General features: G+C 46.5%; 1 protein-coding gene across 1 annotated transcript in view; it reads left to right on the top strand.

Annotated features, from left to right (window-relative positions):
• The window catches only part of BCL7A (B-cell CLL/lymphoma 7A), a 37,075-nt gene that overhangs the window by 8,251 nt on the left and 6,554 nt on the right, over positions 1-22,270 (top strand). The window contains exons 2-5 of the mRNA XM_015417686.1: positions 4,375-4,456; positions 11,317-11,413; positions 19,053-19,220; positions 21,042-21,163. Coding sequence (XP_015273172.1) covers positions 4,375-4,456; positions 11,317-11,413; positions 19,053-19,220; positions 21,042-21,163 — 469 coding nt within the window. The remainder of the gene's footprint in view (positions 1-4,374; positions 4,457-11,316; positions 11,414-19,052; positions 19,221-21,041; positions 21,164-22,270) is intronic.

Below are 22,270 nucleotides of genomic sequence, written 5' to 3'. Positions count from 1 at the left end.
TTGTTGTTTTTTTGCAAAACCTGTAGTTTTCCCCGCAGGTTATAGGATGACAGATTTTAGGTTGTCTTCTGAAGCATCAGTTACTAGGAAGATGGTTGCTGTGATGCAGTCTGTATGCAGAAAAAGAGCTCTGCAAGCAGATATTACTTGCATTACTGCAGCCCTAAACCAGTGTCCACTGAATTACCACAGTTTTCCAGATATACATAGTATGATAACTCAAGGGACCATGGGAAATAAGGAAACAGCTACCCGTGGAATAGAATCCTAACCAGTGCTCCCTCTAAGCTGTGGAGTCTTGTGAGCAAAATTTCTACTTTGTGAGCGACTGGCATTAAAGTTGTGAGTGAGTGATTTGGCTACTGCATAAATACGTTTGCTCTGGAGCCATCCCTTCCTGAGCTAAGGAGGATATTCAGAGAGGTGGCCGAATAACGCCTGCTCCCACCTCTGGTATTCCAAGGAGGTCTCCCATCCAAGTACTTGCCAGAGTCAACCCTGCTTAGTTTCTAAGATCTGACAAGATTGGGCTTGCCTGGGCTATCCAGGTCACGGCCAAGGTTTCTAGAATCTTGATGTAGAAAGATGTTTTCTAAAGACGGTTTAGTTCTTGGATTCATTGTAGTAAACGTATTTCACAGAGTTTTGTGTGCAAGATAGTGTTGGATTCATTTACCGTGCCATTTCATTGCCAAGTCTCTACTCCGACAGTCTTATTATGCATAGAGTCCAAGTATAGGTCAAGTTCTCATTAAATGGGTTCTTAGTTTGTGGCTGTAGGCTACTGTAGTGGACGAGGCTAAACTGTGGTGGACATATCATGGTGCCTTCAGAACAGAAGCTGTTCAGCTGGATGGGAGGTTAAATTTGAATTTCACAATTAGAGATGTAAAATTTCCGGAAATTTTGAAGCTCAGAAAAAAACCCGTTTTTTCTCTGGTGTTTTTTCCCCCCAGAAAAAAATGGAAATTTTCGGAAAAATCGAAAATTTTGAAGTTCGGGGAAAAAACCCGTTTTTCCCCCCAGTTTTTTTTTTTGGGGGGGGGGAACGGAAATTTTTGGAAAAATTGAAAAAAAATTGCTACATTAGCATTTTTTTTGTCTTTTCCAGATTGAAAGTCATTCTGTTACTTTAGGGACATAAAATATGACTATGGACATTTTTACTTGGCATGAAATTATCACAACTAGCATATTAAAAATATAGTGTATCCAAACAGTTATTACAAACAGAATACCCACCCACATGCAAAAACAAAACTGAAACCTTTTTCTTTTCTTGTGACAAGAGCACCTCCTAAAGGAAGAAATGCATCTTGTTCTTGCATTGGAGAGTTCAGTTTGTAACCTAGGTCTTGCTTGTCCTCAGTGCACAGAAATTAGATCAATCTGATACCATACGTATATGTTCCATAATTTTTTTTTCATTTTTCCAATTTTTTGGAAAACAAAAAAGGCTTCAGGGAAAAAACGGGGGGAAAAACAGGTTCCCCCCCGAATTTTTCCGGTAGTCACAATGCTCATCTAGAAGGAGCCCCCAGTATAGCTGCCTAGAATACTTGCAACAAAATCGTCTGGGGGGGGTTCGAGCGGGGTAGCAAGTTGAAATAAATAAATACTTTGGTTTCCCACTTCCAACTGGAATAGAGCGTCTGTTCAATGGGGACCAAAGCATAAAAGTTTCCAGGAAGAGGAGGAGCGGTACTGCTTAGGAGGCGTCACTATTAGGAATCTCCCAAATGTCTTGTGAAGACAAAATGTCTCTTGAAAAGAGCTATGAAGGTAAATTTCACCTCTTCCAGCAAATTGCATCCTGAACCCGGTGCTTCCTGTTCCTTAAAGGGCAGCCGACCCACAGAATCCCCCCCTCCCCCCCTTGGTAGTTTTCTGTTCTGTATAACCCAGTCCCACTTTCCGTGCAATCTTGTGTGGTGGATGTGTACCATAAGGAAACATATCAGCTGTGACTGGAGTGTTTTCGGCTGCAGTGAACTGCTATTAAACTGGGCCACGTCATGGGTCCTTGGGTGGCATTTTTAAAAATGGATTTTTTTTGCATTCATTTAGATTCCCCAAAACAACATGTAAAGTAATAATTGGTGGTATCTCAGTCTTTCTCAACATGCAGCATTGTTCTGCCGCAGTATCCCACTCATTAGGCCGTTGTGGTGGTTCAGATCTCCTTTCACACACCCCCTCTGCCCCCCCCCGACTGCTGCTGCCGTTTGGATGCTCACTTGCGTTGCTGCACGCGCCTTCTTTCTCTCCCACCATTTCCTGGGCTTAGAGAGTCTTGTTGCTGTCCAGAGGCAGAGAGCGAGGAGCCAGGTGCGCCCATCAGGCTTCAGCTAAAATATTTTATTTATGTTACTTATAGCCCCCCCCCCTTTCTCACTTGGACTCAAGGTGGATTATGCAGAGTCAATACAATGGGACATTTGATAAAAAGTGAAATAGGATTTGGGTTGTAGAACCAGCCAGTAATCTAAAAAATAGTACTGAAGCAAAGCATGAGTATAAATAGTTAGCGGCAGGGGTCATTTCCTGCAGGAGCAGAGCTCCAGCAGTAAAGAGCCCAGGGGGCAGGCACTTGCAACAAGCCCCGCCCTCTGCTCCCAGCAGCCCTCAGTCAGAGCAAGAAGCAGCCAGGTAAGCTGCAGAGCCCCCCCCCGGCCCAAAACAGTCCAGTGGCACCTTTAAGACCAATTTTTATTCAGGTACAAGCTCTCCCTCCTCTGCGAGGGCAGATCTGCACATTTCTCTCCCCTTTCCCCCAATAGCTAGCAATCCAAAACAGTCCAGTGGAGCCTGAGCGGTGGGTGTTGCCTTCTGACACATTTCTGGTGATGTCAGGGGGTGTGGCATATGCAAATGAGTTATGCTAATGAGTTGTGCTAGTGTGCTCCTGCACCTCTTTTTCTACGAAATGACCCCTGGTTAGCAGTGATATTTAGATGGTCGGTTGCCAACTGTGTTTATGTGTCCCTTCCCTCCTGTACTGTAAGTGGTCTTACATGTTGGGGCTGTGAAGGCCTAAGCAGTTTTGTTGCATAATATTCTTAAGCCAAGATCTTCTTTCCTTCCAAATGGTTGTTGAGGTTTAGATTTTGGTGGGGATTTTTTTTTTGGGGGGGGGGTGCATTACCCTGTTTGCAGGATCCTGTGCTCCCCTCTGCTATTCTTGAGGGGAGATATAAGCAAATTCCTTATTCAGTCAGGTTCTGTGGATGTAATAGAAGGGAAATAGAAACTGTTGAGCATGTACTCTTACACTGTAAATTCGAGTGGAATTTATAGAAGCCCCCCTTAGGTTGGTAGCAGGCCAATCGGATAGAATCAAGGTACAATTTCTCCTTGCTTCACGAGATCCGGAGATCATTGAACTGACCGCTAAGTTTCTCCATGGTTTTATAAAACGGAAGAGTGACCCTGACCATATTAATGATTCTTAATTTGTAAGTCTAAAAACTTAAGTTTAAAAGTTTAGAATGCCAATTTTTTTTTAATGATTCAGGCATCTTTTGTATGGTCAAATCTAGCTTGTGACAACTTGAGTTAGGCCTGACATAGCCACGACTATCTTATAATTTCTTTTGGATTGTGTTATTGGTAAATGCTTCTAATATTGTATGCCAATAAAAGGTATTTGAATTGAATTGAATACCCTGTTTGCAGGATCCCCTCCCCCCCCAATTCATGAGCTGACATTGTTACAGTTCTTAATCTTCTTTTGTTAGGCTGTTAAGCTCAGCCTTCATTTCCAATATTTTCTTCCCCAGTGTGAAGCATCTCTTTGCAGACATGCACTCCAGGCACCATGCCTTCTCAGCTATTTATTATAATTTCAGAGTGGCTCAGCTGCCTGGGGTTTTGCATAGAGTGCCGGAGGGGGCACACGTGGTGTCTTGTAGTATTCCTGTCTCTGGAAATCTGGGCTGCGCCGATTGTAGTCTGTGCAGATAATTGTAAACCTCTTGGTGGGAGCCCCAAGTAGAATTGTTAAGTTCCTTCGCCAAAAGAGAAATCTTGTACTATGTGAAACATCAAGTGTTGTTAATACTTACTTGTATGTGCTTGTGCATAGTGTGGAAAATAGAATTTTCTCCATCCAGGGACTGCTGCTACTGCAGTAAGAAGCAAAGCAACCTCAGAACAGCAAAGATTATGCCCGCTGGCTGCTGAGATAACGGGTCTTTATTATAAACACAGATAATTATATGTGTCTCAGAACTGAGTGTGTGGTCTCAGCATAGTTCTAAGTTCGGTTGAGAACATGCTACCCGTTAAAATAGCTTGTTGAATTCCTTCTGGGGCATACATTACTAGGTCACTTCACTTTCCGATGTGTTCTGAATGACTATTTCTGCCTCGTAGGGAGAAGAAATGGGTAACAGTTGGTGACACCTCCCTGAGGATTTACAAATGGGTACCAGTAACGGAGCCAAAAGTAGATGATGTAAGTATTTCAGGGTATTTCTTGGACCTCTGGGGGAATTGCATGACCATCTTTAGAAAAATGCCAGTTGTTTTTGTGCTGTAGCTGTGGATGGAAGCTAGGAAATGGGTCTGAGACTGAAGGAGTTCTGGGTAGAACACAGCTTGACACAGTCTTTCACATCTTTCGGTAGGGGAAAAAAATCATATAATATTACTTAGCATTGGCAGTCAGTTCGGATGCTTGGAGTGAAAATGAGGTGATGATTATAGCTTCCTTGTTAAATTTATTAAAAAGTAGACGAGTCCTTTTCCGGAGCCAGTACCCAATACGCAGTCTGGCAATTAACTAAATGGAAAATTGATTTTTAAAAGTGGGGGTTGGGTCTCTCTGAAAGATTCTGTTGACTTTTCAAACAAACATTGGTGCTATTTTTGGTCCTTGCTGAAACCAGCTCGAGATTGTGGCAATGAAAATTGTATTGTATAGTTGTCTTTATTACCACCTGTCCTTACAGTTTATTTATTAAAATGTATATGCCGCCTTTCTGCTTGGTTCAAGGTGGCTTACAGAATAGTTAAAAATATCTTCAGCTAAAACCAAGGATAAAATAAGAAGCCCCAAATCCCTCTCCATCTCCAGTTTGGTGTAGTAATTAAGTCCACGGACTCTAATCTGGGAGAACCAAGTTCGATTCCCCACTCCTCCACTTGCAGCTGCTGGATGACCTTGGGCAAGCCATATTTCTGACAAGAGCTGTCCTTGAAATAGAGCAGTTTCTGTCAAAGCTCTCTCAGCCCCACCTAACTCACAGGGTGTCTGTTGTGGGGAGGGGAAGGGAAAGGAGTTTGTAAGCCGCTCTGAGACTCCCTTGGGTAGTGAAGGGTGGGGTATAAATCCAATCTCTTCTTCTTCTTCTCTTCTTCAAAGATGCCTGCTATTCAACCCCCCTCAAAAGCCCTGGCAAGCCGATAGGCCTCCCAGCGTCCCCTGAAGATGTCCAAGGAGGGGGCCCCACTCTCACCTCTTCAGGGTGCCCATTCCACAGACCAAGAAACACAATGGAAAAGTCCCAGGCCTTGGTCGATGCCAGATGGGCAGGCATATTTATTTGTATGCCTGCGTTTGCGTGGGTCATAATGCTTTTTCACCTGTCTTAATCAGCAGACACACAGGCTGTTGACCGAGAAAATCCCCAATACTTGTCAGTGCCCGCTGTATCATGAGGCTGTCATGTGGCCATCTGCTCCTGATTTCCAGAGTGTGGCCTGACCCCCGGTGCTCCAGTTTCCAAGCCAGGCCCCTTCCCCCCCCCTCCCCCAAAGCATCTGTCTTTTCGTTCTCTTAGCGGGTGCTGGGTATGCTGAGACTGGTGCAGCTGGCACTCTCTCCTTGGAGACCAGTCACGTCGCCTTCTAATTGAAAATGCCGCATCTTGTTTTTGCTTGGGTCTTATCGTGCAGTAGGCGCTCTCGCCCTTCCCTTTGCCGCTTTTATCTGCTGCCATGATCGTGGCACTTTAAGGGAATGGGCCGGTCCCTCCGTGTGACATTCAGCAAGTGTTGCTGCTCTGTATGGAGCTGGTGTACAAATAAGTGATTTGTTTTAAAGCAAAGGGCTTCAATTATGTGAAGCCTTCCTTTTTCAGAAATAGCCTACATGTGATCTGTTAAAGTGAAAGCTGTAATTTTATAATCGTCGCCGCTGTCCTGTGGTACTGTGCAGGCCAGTCACCGGAAGATTTTCTAGCTAGCCTAGTAACAGAGTAGGAGGGACTCCTTCCAACTGGAGATGTTGGAGCCATTTTCCCACCTAACAGTCACATGCTCCAGGGAGGGGCTCCACACACTCCCTCAGTTCTCTCTTTGCCACTGCTGGAGTAAAATATGTCTTAGCTACCGCTTTACTCTTTTCCTCTCAAAAAGGATGTTGTTCAAAAATGTTCCGCTTGTTCAACGAAGATGATGAGAACAGATGAGCACGTCATTTGTTTATTGCATTTATGGGGACAACCATAACACATCAGCATTTAAGATCTGCCAGCGGTTTACCCTGAAAGCCAGGGCCAACCGTGCCTCCTGGCTAAAAGCCACTTTGTGGGAAAAGGCTGTCTCTACATTGGCTAACCCGGCAGCAAAAATAATCTGCCTGGAACAACAGCCTGTATTCTTGGCACCCAAACTGGTCGCCGACCGCACTTCTTACGCTCTGTTGGTTCCAGGGTTGGACTCAAACTGTAGATGGTCCGGGACACCTGAAACTGCTCCGAACAGGTCGTCTTCGAACCACCACCGAAGAAGCACAGATTGAAGTTAAAACTTAAGTCTAATTAAAACAACAACAACAAAAAACTTATGTCTAATCGATCAGGCTCTGCAGATCCAAAAACAACAACATACAGAACCAAAGAAATTGGATCCAAAGGAACCATCTCCAAAGACAGGTGTAAAAGTTCGTAGAAGCACAACTCTGCGCACTCCACCCCCCATTTGCCTGTCACTGGTGTGGTCCCCATCGGTATGCGAACTAGAACCAAGGGTTGAGATACCGACAGATCACATCCCAAGATCTTCTGCCCCAGCTTCTCAGTGGGCTCATTTGGGGCCCTGGCAACAACATTGTCGGTGCCATCCTTCTCAGTGTCGTCCAGGATGGTCAGAAATGTCACAATCGTGCATGAAAATCGATGCTCCGGGTGATGGAACGGCCACAGACACCTATGTACTGGACCCCCTGTTCAGGTCCGATCACCTATGGTTGCAAAGACAAACACAGGTCCATGGCTTCGGAACGTTCTCCGGATTACACTGTTGGAGACGGTGTCACCGAGTGAGGCCTTATGTCTTTACTCAGAACAGATGCTGCAAATGGCACAATTGTTGGACAACCAGATCTTGTCTACGGATGATAAACCCTGAAACAAGATCCTAGGCTGGTTCTACCCCGATTCTCCAGGAACTGTACCTTTCCTCTTCTGAGAGGAATTCTTGGTATAGCAAAGACTACTTGGGAAAAATCATCCTCTATCCCAGCCACATCACGAAAGACAGAAAATATGTGTAGGGTTCAGTGGGAGGCCTGTCCCTTTTCACCCATCCAGCTCCATCCTCTTTAATAGCAGAAGAGGTGCAGGCCAAGCAGACTGCTGGGTCTCATTCCACCCCAGCTGACAAAGAGGGTAGAATAATCAGTGCCTTAAGTCACAAAGTTTATGTGTTGTCATCTTTAAACCTTAGAATTGCTCATTACCAGACCATTATGTCAGCGTACCAACTCTTCTTGTGGGAAAAGATCGCTCCCTATTTAGATCGGCTGCCTGATGATAAGAAGTCTTTAGCCAGAGTCATCCAAACAGAAGCACAGATTATCAAAGCAACAATTGAACGCAGGCAAGCATGCAGTCGATGCTTCTGTGCACAATGGCCTCAGCTATAATCCTGAGAAGATATGGTTGGTTGAGATCAACTGCTCTCCCTCCTGAAACATACATTCGGGTGTCAGACCCTTCAAGGGTTCTTTGCTCTTCTCAGCTAAGACTGATGATTTCCTTCAACAAATCAAGAAAAACCAACAAACAGCTCACTCCATTCATGTGGATCATAGGAAATATTTACGATTCTTAGTTCAAGGTACCCCTCACGAATATAGGGTGCTTCCTTTTGGGTTGACCGCTGCTCCTCATGCGTTTACCGAATGTATGGCAGTTGTGGTTGCCCATTTAAGATCCAAGGGATATTCTATCTTCCCCTGTTTAGACGATTGGCTGTTTACTGCCCCTTCTGTCCTAGAACTCTAGACTCATTTGTCATGGGCTTTACAAACTTGCCAAAGGCTGGGCTTACAAATTAATTGGAAAAAGTCAAACCTAATCCCTCGCTAACAAATGTCCTTTATTGGGGCTAGACTGGATTCTGTTGCTGCTCAAGTATTCTTGCCAGGGGACAAGGCCTTATCTATTAAATGCATGGTTGAACAATTCATGCTTAATCCCTTTCAGAAAGCTATCACCATCCAGAGATTATTTGGTCTAATGGCTTCAGCCGTCCTCATGGTTCCCTTTGCCCGCCTGAAAATGAAACCTTTACAGAATTGGTTCATAAGAGTGTTTAGCCCCCCTCTGCACTCTCAAAACCACTGTTTTTCATTCCCTAGAGGGATCTTGATGGAATCGAGACGGTGGATCCTCGGCTGTAACTTACTGATGGGAATACCCCTTAGTTCTCAATCTCTTCAAATCGGAATTTACTACAGACGCTTCCCTCTCAGGTTGGGGTGCCCACCAGGGGGATATATGTGTCGGTGACACATGGTCCAGAACTGAATGCGGTCTACATATCAACCTACTGAGAGCAATTCGTTATGCCCTTACTGCCTCCCTCCCTTTGTGTTCAGAAGCCACTGTCATTGGGAATGGGCAGGTGCAAGCCACACAACCCTCCAGGCCATCCATATTGCCGGTTTGGGAAAATATCACTGCAGATAGATTGAGTAGATGAGGGAGAACCCAGTGGTCCATTCATCAAGATTCTATCTACCCCATTTTTGCACAGTGGAGCTTCCCTACTGTGGGAATCAATGCTCCCTCTAAACTGTGGAGTCTTGTGAGCAAAAATTCTACTTTGTGAGCTCCTGGCCTTAAAGCTGTGAGCGAGCGATTATGCAGTAGCCAAAGTTAGTTTGCTCTGGGGCCACCCTTCCTGAGCTAAGACAAAAATGTGTGAGCTGGAGGCTGAAAAAACCGTGAGCTGGCTCACATTAACTCAGCTTAGAGGGAACACTGGTCCCGATCAGCGTCTGCCGCTTTTCGACAAGGCATCCCGCTGACTGAGGTGTGCAAGGCAGCCACCGAGTTGTCTGCAGACACCGTTAAAGACACTCTGTTTAATATAAGAAGGGAGACATCAGTACAGAAGGCAGTCTTGTATTCTATTTCGGGGTGAATCGCTCACCTCACCACCGGGATAAGTCAGCTTGTTAGTCTCCCGTACGGGACTGCACAGGACAACGATGATGAAAACAGCATTGCACTTATCTGTAACTGTCACTGTGCAGGCACACATCCCTCTCTCCTACCCCGCTGTGAGCTATTTATTCCTCTGTTGAAGGAAATGGTATCTTTGGTTCATAGCGGCTGCTCAGGAGAACCGAGGGCGTGTGCAGGGCCCCTCCCTGGAGCACACGACTGTTAGGCGGGAAAACGGCTCCAGTGTTTCCAGTTGAGGGGGCGCTCCTCCTACTCTCTTACTAGACTAGCTAGAAAACCTTTCGGCGGCTGGCCTGCATGCCTGCACAGTGACAACTCGATGAACAGCAGTTACAGGCTGTGTTCCCTCTAAGCTGAGTTAGTGTGAGCTAGCTCACAGTTTTTTAGCCTCCGGCTCACCCATTTTTGTCTTAGCTCAGGAAGGACGGCTCCAGAGAAAACTAACTTATGCAGTAGCCAAATCGCTCACTCACAGCTTTAATGCCAGGAGCTCAGAAAGTAGAATTTTTGCTCACAAGACTCCACAGCTTAGAGGGAACATTGGTTACCGGTAAGTGCGACACTGTTATTTCTTAACATGTACCTAACAGGTACTTTGCTTTCAATGTAAAGAAGAAACTGTCAGATAAATGTTCATCTTCTGAGGCCAAGTGTTGTAAATACTGTACAGTACATCCTGTAGTATATCAGAGGCTTGGGAGCAGGAACTAACTAGTACATTGCCATGGGTGCTGGGGTCCAGTGTTTGATTCCTGGAGACGTTGTCCTTGCCAGCCTGTCCTCGTCTTACGCCAGTGTGATGTGGTGGATGGAGAGCGGGATTTGGACTCGGGTGTCCCTGTTATAAGAATCCTGCTCAGCTGCTAAGTTCCTCGGGTCACTTTGGTCCAGCTGCTGATTTTTCAGCTGTGTTTACATCATGTGGTTGTGAAATTACCAGGGGGGGGCGAGGGGGGGGGCCTGTGTATCCCGCCTTAAGCGCCTCAGAGGCAGAGTGGGATAACAGTGTGAATCGTAACAGCCCCCTCTGGGTATGTGAGCTCTCTAATTTCCTTAATTCCAGCTGCGGAGATCATAATTTTCTTATTCTTTCTTTTTTCCTTTGGTGTGGTGTAGCGGTTAAGAGCGTCAGACTAGTATTTGGGAAACCCGGGTCTGAATCCTCATTTGTGCCCAAGAAGCCTGCTGGGCCACTGATGCTCTCTCAGCCTAACCTACCTCACAGGGCTGTTGTGAGGATAAAACGGAGAAGAGAACGATGTGAGCCACTTTGAGTCCCCACCGGGGAGAGAGAAAGGCAGGGGATAAATGAATTTAACAAATAAATAAAGGAATAGTGAAAATGTTGTTCTGATGATCGGCTCAAGTATCTGAAGTGCGAATACAACGCTTAATTTAGAGACCCCACCCTTCTGCTGGTAGTAATTTTAAACCACAGTATGAATTACCTTGACTTAAAAGTCCAGTCTTATGTCTGCCAGTTGGAAAAATCTGTACTGAGCATGACAACAGCAGGATATAGAGAGGAATTTCTCTCCCCAGGTGTCGCAGCCTTCCTGACTAAAGGAATCCGTGCAGCTCATAAACTTGCCGTCCTATTCAACCGGTATAATTGGTCATCTTGATCTGGATCTGTTCTTTTTTGGTTATAGTAGTAGATGATGTCATCATTCAGGTGTTTTTGATTATGCTGTTGTAGTCTTATGGCAGGAGAGCTGTTCAGGATGATATAATATTGATAAGAAGATGCCCATCTAACAATGTCCGTCTTCACAAAAAAAAAATAATTAAATGGTTTTCTGAGAATTCAGTCTCTGTTGAAGGGCACAAGCACCAACTCCTGACCGTTAGTCCAGGCTAAACGAGCTCACGATCTTAATCTCCCTTCCTGTTCCAGAAGAACAAGAATAAGAAAAAGGGCAAAGATGAAAAGTGTGGTTCTGAGGTCACTACTCCAGAGAACAGCTCCTCCCCCGGAATGATGGATATGCACGGTGAGTGGGGTGGGAACACGGAACAGTGGCGGGGCGGAGGGAGAGGAAGGAGTCTTCCAGATACGTGGATTTGATTTCCAAATTGATTGATGTGTGGCTTGCATTCCTGGTTGGGTCCCTCAGCTGTATAAAGTAAGGAATGAGGACTGAGAAAACAGTGGCTCCCCCGGGGGTCAGCCGGTTCAGAAGTCTTCGTTGAGCAGAGGGTAACACCATAATCCAAAAGACTTTAAGGGGAGGGGCTGAGACTCAGTGGCAGAGCATCTGCTTTGCATGCAGCAGTTCCCTTGTTTAATTCCCAGCATCTCCAGCCGGAAGGTCCACGTAGTAAGTGTTGTTAAAGACCTTTTCGGCGGCGGCCCCACGCTGGTGGAACGAGCTCCCGGATAACACCAGGGCCCTGCGGGACCTTTTACAGTTCCACAGGGCCTGTAAAACGGAGCTCTTCCACCAGGCTTTCGATTAGGGGCCGCCGCTGATGAGTGGGCCACTGGCAAATGTGCCGCTGACGAATGCGCCGCTAGAGTACATCTTGGCCCGCCAGAAACACCAACTGGTTATTGCCTTTGTTTGCATATTATACACCACCATCTTTATCACTAGTACTGTTCAGTTGCTTAGGCTTTGTTGTATATTTCATTGTATTTTAATGTATTTATTGTTTTAGTGTGTTAATGTTGTTAGCCACCTCGAGCCAGTTCTGTGGCAAGGCGGGATAAAAATTGAAACAAACAAATAAATAAATTTCTCCCCCTGAAGAGCAGCTGCCAGTTGGAGCCACGGTCAGGCTCAGTGTACGGTAGCTTCCTGGGACTGGGTTTTATAAAAACAATTTTATTTGGATATAACATCAATGATAATAATAATAATATACTTTATTGTCATTGTATATAGTACAACGAAATTAAAGGTGCAATCATTTCAGTGATCTACAGCCATACTCATATACACTCACACAACCATTCACAACCATCCCACATCACTGTTAAGTCAAGTACTTCATATGATCACCTGGATGTTTGTTTTTCACACTGCTAATTCTGAAGTCCTAGGCCTATTGCACTATTCTTTGGATGTCTTCTGCTGTATGAGGACAAATTATGAAGTGTTATATGTGCACAGTGATGGTGCTCGGTATGCCAGCTAGCTGAATAGCTGCTCCTGCAGGCACACAGTTTACTGGAGTACAGGGATAACATACAGTTATATGTGGGAGTTTGGGGGTAGGGACATGGGGGCATATAACATTGGCAACATTGCCAACATCACTATAACCCAGAAGTGACAATGAGTAGCTCTAGGCAACACTGGAAACTACCATAGAGTTTCCAGCGATCCCTGGAGCTACCCACTGTCACTTCCGGGTAGTCACCAGAAGTGATGTACTCGCACAGAGGCCAGCAGCATTTTATTTTTCTCCCACCGTGGCTTGAAGAAGTGGCAGGCAACATCAGCAATCAGCAGGAGGCCTGACAACCCTAACCTTCCAAATCTTCTATTTTCTTCTCTCTTCTCCCCACATCAATAATTAAACTTATAAGGTAACATTTCTTTCAACTATTATTCTTACACATTTGAACTAACTCCTTCTGTCTCTTATTAAAGCAAAATAGATTATTCTTCACATCCCAATATTTCTCCAGATATTCTTTAAGATCTATCCAGTCTGCAAAAAATTCTTCGCTTCCCGATTCTTGAGCTTTCCTGTCATTTTATCCATTTCAACTATAAAAAGCAACTTTTTTATCCACTCCCAGATCCCTGGCGTTTTTTCTTGTTTCCAGCATTGAGCATAAGTCATTCTGGCTGTTGTGATCATGTACCACATTAGAGTCCGTTTTGCAATGTTTACTTCTTCCATTTTAAGTCCCAAAAGTAACAATTCCGGCTCCTCCTTAAATTTACATTTCGTAATTTCCTCCATCTCCTGGGACTGTTGAATAGCAACCTCAGCTTTTAAAATAGAAGACTTTGGAGGGATGGTCTGAAGGAGAGGGCTTCGTCGGCTGTAGCTTCGTGCCGGTGGGCGTACGGGTGGGAATGTTAATGGGCGCATATTGTTCGATGTTGACAATGAGGAAGCGATGTGGCAGTGGAGGTTTTGTGTGGTAAGAAAGCTGGAATGGCTGTGGATCTTGGCGTTATTACAAAAAGGTTGTTCAGAAGCTTAGATCAAGTTCTGCAAAGTGAGAGTTGTTAGGGCACCTGCGTCCTGGGCTCATAGGCTCCTTAGGCAGCAGAATGCATGTCGTTTAAAACTTCTCGAGGACAGGACTCGGTCACCTTCGCATTCCAGGCCCCCGAAGAAAGGGTTCACCCAGCCTCCCTTGGCAGCTTCTTCTGTTGCTAGACTGTAATTGTTTGGGGGCCTTTTTTTTTTTTAATCTGCTGGAACCTGAACGGCAAGGAGCACACTGTAATGATGCTATAAGAAATGGAAATGTCTTGATGCTCTAGTTCACAGTGATTTCATTAGCTTAACAGTGAATAGTGCAGATTCTCATTTGTTGTCAGAGTGGCTTCCAGGACATGGGCTTTTCTCCCCTCCCCTGTTATATACCTCCTGTAAAGCCTCCAGCCTGATGAAAGTGAATGGGGGAAATGAAGGTTTTCTCTCCAGAAGCATGTGCTTGACAGATTAACACTTGGAGTGAGTCATTAAATGTTACCATGGCTACCATCAGAGCAATCTGTAATTTTCCAATTCCGGATGTCTCGGTGAGAGGCGAAGTAGGTAAGGCGATAGCTTTTATTAGCGGGAACAGCTACAGGCAAGGGCTTGCAAGCTTTGCAACTCCAGAAGCATTTTTTGGGCAGTGGGCCAAGGCTGCCCTGTCAGAGCCGGTTTGGTGTCGTGGTTAAGTGCGCGGACTCTAATCTGGGAGAACCGGGTTTGATTCCCCACTCCTCCACTCGCAGCTGCTGGATGACCTTGGGCAAGCCATAGTTCTGTCAGAGCTGTTCTTGAAAAAGAGCAGTTTCTGTCAGAGCTCTCTCAGCCCCGCCTTCCTCACAGGGTGTGTGTGGTGGAGAGGGGAAGGGGAAGGAGTTTGTAAGCCGCTCTGAGACACCTTTGGGTAGTGAAGGGCGGGGCATAAATCCAATCTCTTCTTTTGGTGTAGTGGTTAGTGCACGGACTCTAATCTGGGACTCCTGTAAGCCGCTCTGAGACTCCTTTGGGTAGTGAAGGGCAGGGTATAAATCCAATCTCCTCCTCTTCTTCTCTCAGGAGCAGTTTCTCTCAGAGCTCTCTCATCCCCACCTACCTCACAGGGTGTCTGTTGTGGGGAGGGGAAGGAGTTTGTAAGCCGCTCTGAGACTCCTTTGGGAAGTGAAGGGCGGGGTAGAAATCCAATCTCTTCTCTTTTTCTTCTTCTTCATCCGGACGGGTCTCCCCCTTCTACTGCTTGAATGGATTTCAGCCCTCTTGCAAAGGTCTAATGATGTACCTCTGTGGTCAGATGTTACATTCTTTAGGCAAGTAGAGCACTTGTTCTTCAGACGTTCAGTGTCATGGATATGAAAACTTTCAGGTAGTTGAATTCTTGCTTTGGAACCCCAGAGACCCGCATCCAGAAATGGGTCAACAGAATCCAGGGGTAGAATTGATAGCCGATCCTTCTCACTACCACCAGTTCAGCCTTCTGCATTGGCTCTTAATCTGCTCTATAAGTTCTTGATGCATTGGCGTAATTCCAACCCACGCTGTGCCGAGCCTGGTATTCATTCTGGCACGTGCAACGGACGGTTAGCAGAGAGTTCTGCTTGAAATGTCATTTTTTCCTGCCTTTGGTGCCTTCATTTGCTTCCACTTTAGCTGTGTTTGCTGTCACCCGTAAGGTAGTTTAGAAGTGGAACTCAGATCTCCTGTTCATCCCATAGGACTAGCAAACAGGTGACTTCAGCCACAGTATTTGTAGCCATGTCTCCTGTGCATTCCAGTCTTTTGTGTTTACTGTTCCCCCAAGCATCATTACAAAGCCAAAATAAGAATGTAATGAGGTCTGTAATTGCTACCAGCTAGACGCTGGTCTCCAGGACAAGGATGTGACTGTTTTCCTTTAATCAGTAGGTTAACTCAATCACGATAGCATTCCGCAATAGCTGGCTTAGACTCATCACTGGGATAGATTAGAAGCCCCCCATTTCGCCTCACAGTTCGTGCTGAAAAGTGGAGAAATCCTGTAAATGCAGAGAGCATCGCAACGTGTACACAAGCTTAAGCCAAGAGGCCCTAGAACTTTCACCCCAGTTGGTTCCTTATCCTTGGATGACCCTGCGCTGTTAAATAGGCCGAGCTGTGTGCAAGTATATGTAACAGGGAGATTTTGCAAACAGAAATCTAGGCTTCTGAATAGAGTCCATGTGAACGTTAGACTGCCAGTGGCCCAACTGGACAGCATTGGCAGCTGCTTTTGTTGTTTATAGATCAGCTTCAGCTGATAAATAAATAATAATAAATAATAATGCTTTTGATTTATTAATCGCTTTCTCCACGAGTGGGCTCAAAGTGATTTACAGTTACCCTTTTAGACAGGGGACTAACAATGTTTTCATAGGGGATAGGAAAGACAACATATAATTCATTTTTAATTGCACACGCCGTAACTGCACGGTGGAAACGTCTCTGGCTTGGATCAGTCATTTCCCGAACGGCTGCGTCGACCGGCTTGATGACCGTTGGGGCTTCAGGACCCGTGTGTCCTATCGCCACACTGCCACCGCCTGGCCGGAGCATCCCACTGCAGGGATTTTTCTTGTAGCCAAGTAGTTTCTAACCGCCTTCCGATCCTGGAGCAGGACGTCCCAACCGACAGCTAACACCTTCCCACAGGGGAGTTGGTGTGCCCACCCTCTCTAAGGAGTGGTTCCCATTTTATCTACTCGCTGAGGCTTTCGAATTGCTGGGTGGACGTCAGAAATGACGGTTTGTTGTCAAAAGGCGTGATCTGCCCACAGTAGTCCATGCTCTGATCACATCCAGCTTAGATTACTGTAATGGGGCTGGAATGAAGTTGGAGTCCATTGGCACCTTTAAGACCAACAAAGTTTAATTCCGGTTGTAAGCTTCCGTGTGCATGCACACTTCTTCGGAGACATTGAAATGGATTCCCTCAAGCCTCATATAGATTGGGGGGGGGTAGTCGCCAGGAAGGGCTAGTTAGAGTCAAAACCGCATAAGTAACTGGGCAATAAATATAGCTGAGATTGGATTAAAGCAGTTAGTAAGACCTGTGAATGGCAGTAGATTAGCAGACAAATGCAAGAGTGAACAAACTGATACGAGAACTAAGTTTGAGTCTTTCAAAACTGTCCAGAAACGTCTGTAAATCCAAAATGTGGCAGCCGGGCTGTTGTCAGGGGTTAGATTCAGGTATCGTATCTCCCCTGTGCCGAAAGATCTGCACTGGCTTTCCCATCTGCTTCTGGGCATAGTTCCAAGGGCTGGTTCTTAGCTTCAAGGCCTTAATCAGCTCGGGACAAGAGTACTTCAGGGACTACCTCCTCTCATACTGTCCAGCCTGCCCGTTAAGATTCTCTTCTCACGCCCTGCTCTGTGCCCCCTGCTTACAGGGGTAAGGCAAGTGGTGACCAGAGACAGGGCTTTTTCAGTGGTGGCACCTCACTTTTTTTAAACCCTCCCCCCTCGAGGCTCACCTGGCACCTGCCTACTTTTTGCCTACCTTTCCTCCTTCAGGTGCCAGGCCAAAACATTTCTCGTTACCCAGCTTTTAGCTGATGGGTTCCATATCTTCTTTGCTGTTTTATGAATCTCATTCCAGGCCGCTCGGTGGTTGCATTATATCGTTTCTCATCGGCTTGTTTTTAACAGTTTGTTGGTTTGCACTGTTAGTTTTGAGCCGCCTCGAGCAGGTTTCTGGAGAGGTGGCATCTAAACACTCTGAACAAGTTTACTCGCCCACCGTGCACCCCTTTCAGCCTTAGAGTGGGTCTGCCGCACCGTTACTCCAGATGCCTTTTGCCTTGTCAGTAGTGGAGTTTGGGGAGAGGGACGGCGGGGAAAGTAAGGAAGCTTCCCTCTACCTTTGTGTCTCTTTTGATGAAATTAAATGCACTCTTTGTGAATGGTGCAAAACACAAGAGACCACTGGTTAAAATCACTTGAAGTGAACGATACACACACACACACGCACATACTAGGAGCAAGGCTCATTGCAGCAAGTATGCAATGGGCGCTAGAAAGGGGGCCCACCTTGTAGCCACTGCCTTGCAGCTCCCCCCAGGCTCCCTGCTTTGTAGGCACTCCTCAGACGCCGGGCGTGGGGTGTCGAGGGGCCGGGCCGGCAGCGGCTCCCTACTCGAGCTGTCTTCGAGGACACAGAGGAGCGGCACGTTGGCCCTCTCCCCGCTACCAAGATGGCGGTGTCGAGGGGCGAGTGTCTGGCAGCGGCCTGTGGGGCGTAGGCACCGTGGTCAGCCTCCAAGCGGCCAGAGTGGTGACTCCAGAGCCTCTCCGTGGCTGTCCAGCTGGGCTGCTGCCCTCGTTGGCGTCTGCAACAGCCGTGCAATGTTGCCCCCGGGGCTGCAGCAGCACGGCTAGCCGCCGGGGTCCCTCCCTCCCCTCCCATCAGAGTCCTTGCACGAGCATTCGTAGTCCGGATGCAAGCTGCCGCGTTTTGAATAATTCTTTTTCAAATTGAAAGGCTATAGTGGGACCCAATCTCAGTAGTAACACATGCAGAAATCCGTTTAATCAATCCTTTGAAAAAGAATTATTTGAAACACGGCAGCTTGCATCCGGACTATGTGTCGCTTATGGATTTCAAGATTATTTGGATCCTCCTGGAACTATACGAGTCCACTCCATGAGGAATGCATGTCAAGTTGGACTATGAAATTATAATACAACAGGAGTGAGTGAGACACTTTGAAATTTATGGGACTTTACTTTTCTGTACTATTATGATTATTTTTCTGCATTTGTGTTCTGTCTTGCAAGAATACTCAGGTTTCATCTAGTTATACTGATAGTGAATTTGGCATTACATATAATTTATATATATACACACACACAGTTATAGTTATAGTTCACTTCAAGTGATTTCAACCAGCAGTCTCTTGTGTTTTGCACCATTTCTTGTATGCTGGTTTCCCTCCTTTTTTTTTGGTCTCTTTGTGAATGAGGCAGACACTTGAATAGCAACCATGGAAGCCAGCATCATATCTAGTTCAGCTCTTAAGTATTTGCAGCAAAACAAATTAATACTGGGAGAGCTAGTGTGTGGTGTCACGGTTAGTGTCGGACTAGGATCAGAGAGACCCAGAATCGAGTCCCCACTCTGCCAAGGAAGCTTGCTGGGTGACCTTGGGCCAGTCACAGACTCTCAGCCTAACGTACCTCACAGGGTTGTTGTGAGGATAAAATAGAGTCGAGGAGAAGCCACTTTGGGTCCCCTGGGGGAAGAAAGGCTAGGGTACAGATGAAACAAGTAAATAAATGTTATGTCGTTTTGGCCCCGCTCGCATCCTTGACACAGAGAATTCCTGTTGATTTGAGAACAAAGTTTGAACGTGCTACAAATGCAAGAGAATTCTATATGGCGATACCCACAACCCCTCCCCCCAAAAAAGTTTTGGAGTGCTCCGTTTTTTCACCAAGCCACCTTTCTGCTTGTAGATGACAACAGCAACCAGAGTTCGATCGCTGATGCTTCTCCGATAAAGCAAGAGAACAGCAGCAATTCGAGTCCCACGCCGGAGCAGAACTCGACGGGGCAAGCAGATGGTCCCGAAACGAAGTCCGATGACACTCAAGCGGAAGCGAAAGAGGAGCCTGGGTCAGAAGGTAAAGGAGCCGTCGCTGCCTTTGCTTCCTCTTTTCGGGGCTGGCAGACCTCGCGTGGTTCATGGAAGAGGGTGGTGGACCGCCAAGCCCATTTCTTTCACATGCAGAAGATGAAGCAAAATTTAGTTAGCTTTCACTTTTACTATGCCTACGTGAATAGTTATTGGCAAAGGTGAATTTTTGCGGAGCTTGTTAGGTCACAGTACAAAGCACAGTTTCTTGGCCTTGGCAGCATATAAGCATATGGAGCGGAGGTCCATCAGTGGCTCTTAGCCACAAGGTATAGATAGGGACTCTCAGTCTGGGGCAAGGAATGCGCTGTATTCTGGTGCTTTGGGGGGGGGCAACAGTGGGAGGGCTTCTGGTATCCTGGCCCCACTGCTGGACATCCTGATGGCACCTGGTCTTTTTGGCCACTGTGTGACAGAATGTTGGACTGGAAGGGCCATTGGCCTGATCAACCATTGGTTTCTCTTATGTTCTTAATATGGAGCAGAGGTCCATCAGTGGCTGTTAGCCACAAGGTATAGATAGGGACTCTCAGTCTGGGGCAAGGAATGCGCTGTATTCTGGTGCTTTGGGGGGGGGCAACAGTGGGAGGGCTTCTGGTATCCTGGCCCCACTGCTGGACATCCTGATGGCACCTGGTCTTTTTGGCCACTGTGTGACAGAGTGTTCGACTGGATGGGCCATCGGCCTGATCCAACACTGGCTTCTCTTATGTTCTTAAGCATGCAGATATTTCCCATTCCTTTTCATATCAAGACACCTGTGCTTAATTTTGAGTGGCTCAGCGGCTGAGCTCTGAGGTGCTGGGTTTGTACTCCTCTGGTTTAGCCAGGTTTCTTAATTAGCTCCTTTGTAATCATGGGGTGCAAAAAATAGCAATAGCTTGCTACCCTGAAGCTGCTTGAGTGGCGCCCGGCTTTAAGGTGAGATTGAGTTCTAATCTGGTTCACTCCAGCTCTTAAGGCGCTATTGGGAACTCCTCTTAAATATGTTCACTTTTAGTGTGCATTTTAACGTGTAGTCTGAAGGAATGCAGAATCTAATACTTTAGTTTTCTTGGTTTTAGGCTCATGAGTGAAAGAGAAGGGAATACAGACTTTACGGTCGAGGAGAGGCTTTAATCTCCCTCTCTCCGATCACCAAAAGATAATTGGGTTTTCAGTACAGAAATCCATATAAGGTCCTCTTTAACGTCTTCCTGGCCACTTCTTAGATTCTGTTTTGTCTTTATTGCATTTCAGACAGTAAGCGTAGAGTCCTATGTTTGGTATTAAGAAACTATAAACCAAGACTGGGTTTTTGAATGGATCCAGTTGAAGAGAATATATTTGGTGTAGTTCTATAAATAACACGTTCTTTTGAAGTCTGTCCTGCGTGAAACACTATTATAATCATTCCGGAAGTCATTCTGTAGATACCGGAACAAACTAGCCATTAGTGTATGAATTCAAGGTCGTGCGTTTTAGCTTTGTAGTTAATTGGGGGGGGGGGTATCTTTGCTCTCTTGCATTGCTTCTCTCCCCTGAGCCTGTCTCCTGTAGGCTGCCCACTCTGCAGAAACCTTACCCAAATGCTTGCAGAGGTTACCTTTTGTATATCCATGTCGCCATACCTCCCTCTAGTGGCTGGCTCAAAAAGCTGTCCAGCTTCCAGCCTGTATCTGAGACGCTGCCAAGGGCCCTCACGCCAGATCTCCCTGCTTGCTGAATGTTTCAGGTTCTCTTCTAACGACGATCACTGTGCAATCACTGTTGGCTCAAAAGCGCGGTGTGCATATAGACTCTGTACAATTTGCCTGTAAACTTTTTTCAGATGCGTCCGATGAACAGAATTCACAGTCTTCATTGGAAAATTCCATGAACAGTTCAGAGAAAGTGGAAACTCAGCCGCTGGCAGAAAACGATATCGCCACAGAGACATCTAAAAACTCTCAGGTAATTCAGAAAGGGGCAGCTATGCCCACGTCTTAAAAACAGATGGGAACTTCAAACAAAAATGGGGGGAGAGGCATTGTCAGCAGTCAGTGTCAAAGTTTACCAACTTGGTATTAAAATTTTGTCACACTTGCTGTTTGTGTTAACACTTGACAGTCCTTTCTGTCTCAGCAAGCTGGTCTGCACAGCAAGCAGTCCTTCATTCTTACATGGAGAGGTATTAAAAGTGTTTTATCTGGCTCTTGTAAAAGCCTAGGTGTCTGTTTAATTTATGGTTGGGCTGATGTGGGCATGTGTCAACAAGCAGGAAAGAAGCAACTGGTAAAGGCCCCCATGTGGTTTGAGTTAGGGATTGTGCATTCTTTCCATTTAAAACCCCAGTCACAAGATAGAAAGGTGGACTGGCTTTTGGTTCATTTCTAGATTAAGGTTGGTCATGAGAGAAGACACTCTTGTTCTCCGGTGGTCCAGGAGTGGGACAGTCCTTGACTCCTTACTCCTGGGAAAGCACCTCCCCCTTCCATAGGCAGGGCTGGCAAACTTTGATCCCAGAGGGGAGGGGCTTATCCTCTGATCCCCAGTCTTACCGGCCCTGCCTTCTGAGCAGGACATGCTGGCTGTGCTCTGAAGAGCACGAAGATCTCAGAAGACACCGGAAGGTCAGAAGAAGAAGCGGAGACCTAAAGGGCAATGGGAGAAGGTACTTACCTTCCAGCCCTAAAACATATTCGAGAGCTGCAGGCCTCGAATTACAATGGATCCGGCGCCGGCAGTCCTGGGAGGCCCCCAGGTGGTCGCGACGCCGAGAGGAACACCTCGGACCCCGCTGGGAAGGCGGCGGTAAACTTCTCTCTCTCCCCTTCGGCGTACAGCGGTTTTGGGGACAGACGCTCAGTGAAGAGCCTGGGGAGAGCAGAGGCAAGAGAGGCGGCCGAGGGTGGTGCAGAATCTCTGTCGCCGTCCCTTTCGGCATTGGAATGGAGCCCCCTCCTTGTTCCAGATCGTGGCGAGGAGGGACGTGTCTCCTGCGCAGTCTACCCGGTCGGCTGAACCACGGTAGGACTGTATCCATTGAGAACTGGGAAGGTGTGGAGGGGGAGAGAGAGA

Source organism: Gekko japonicus, unplaced genomic scaffold (genome assembly GCF_001447785.1).
Source record: "Gekko japonicus isolate JY-2015 unplaced genomic scaffold, Gekko_japonicus_V1.1 scaffold64, whole genome shotgun sequence".
Taxonomy (NCBI): domain Eukaryota; kingdom Metazoa; phylum Chordata; class Lepidosauria; order Squamata; family Gekkonidae; genus Gekko; species Gekko japonicus.
Note: the sequence above shows the minus strand (reverse complement) of the source record. Positions and strands in the feature narration are given on the sequence as shown.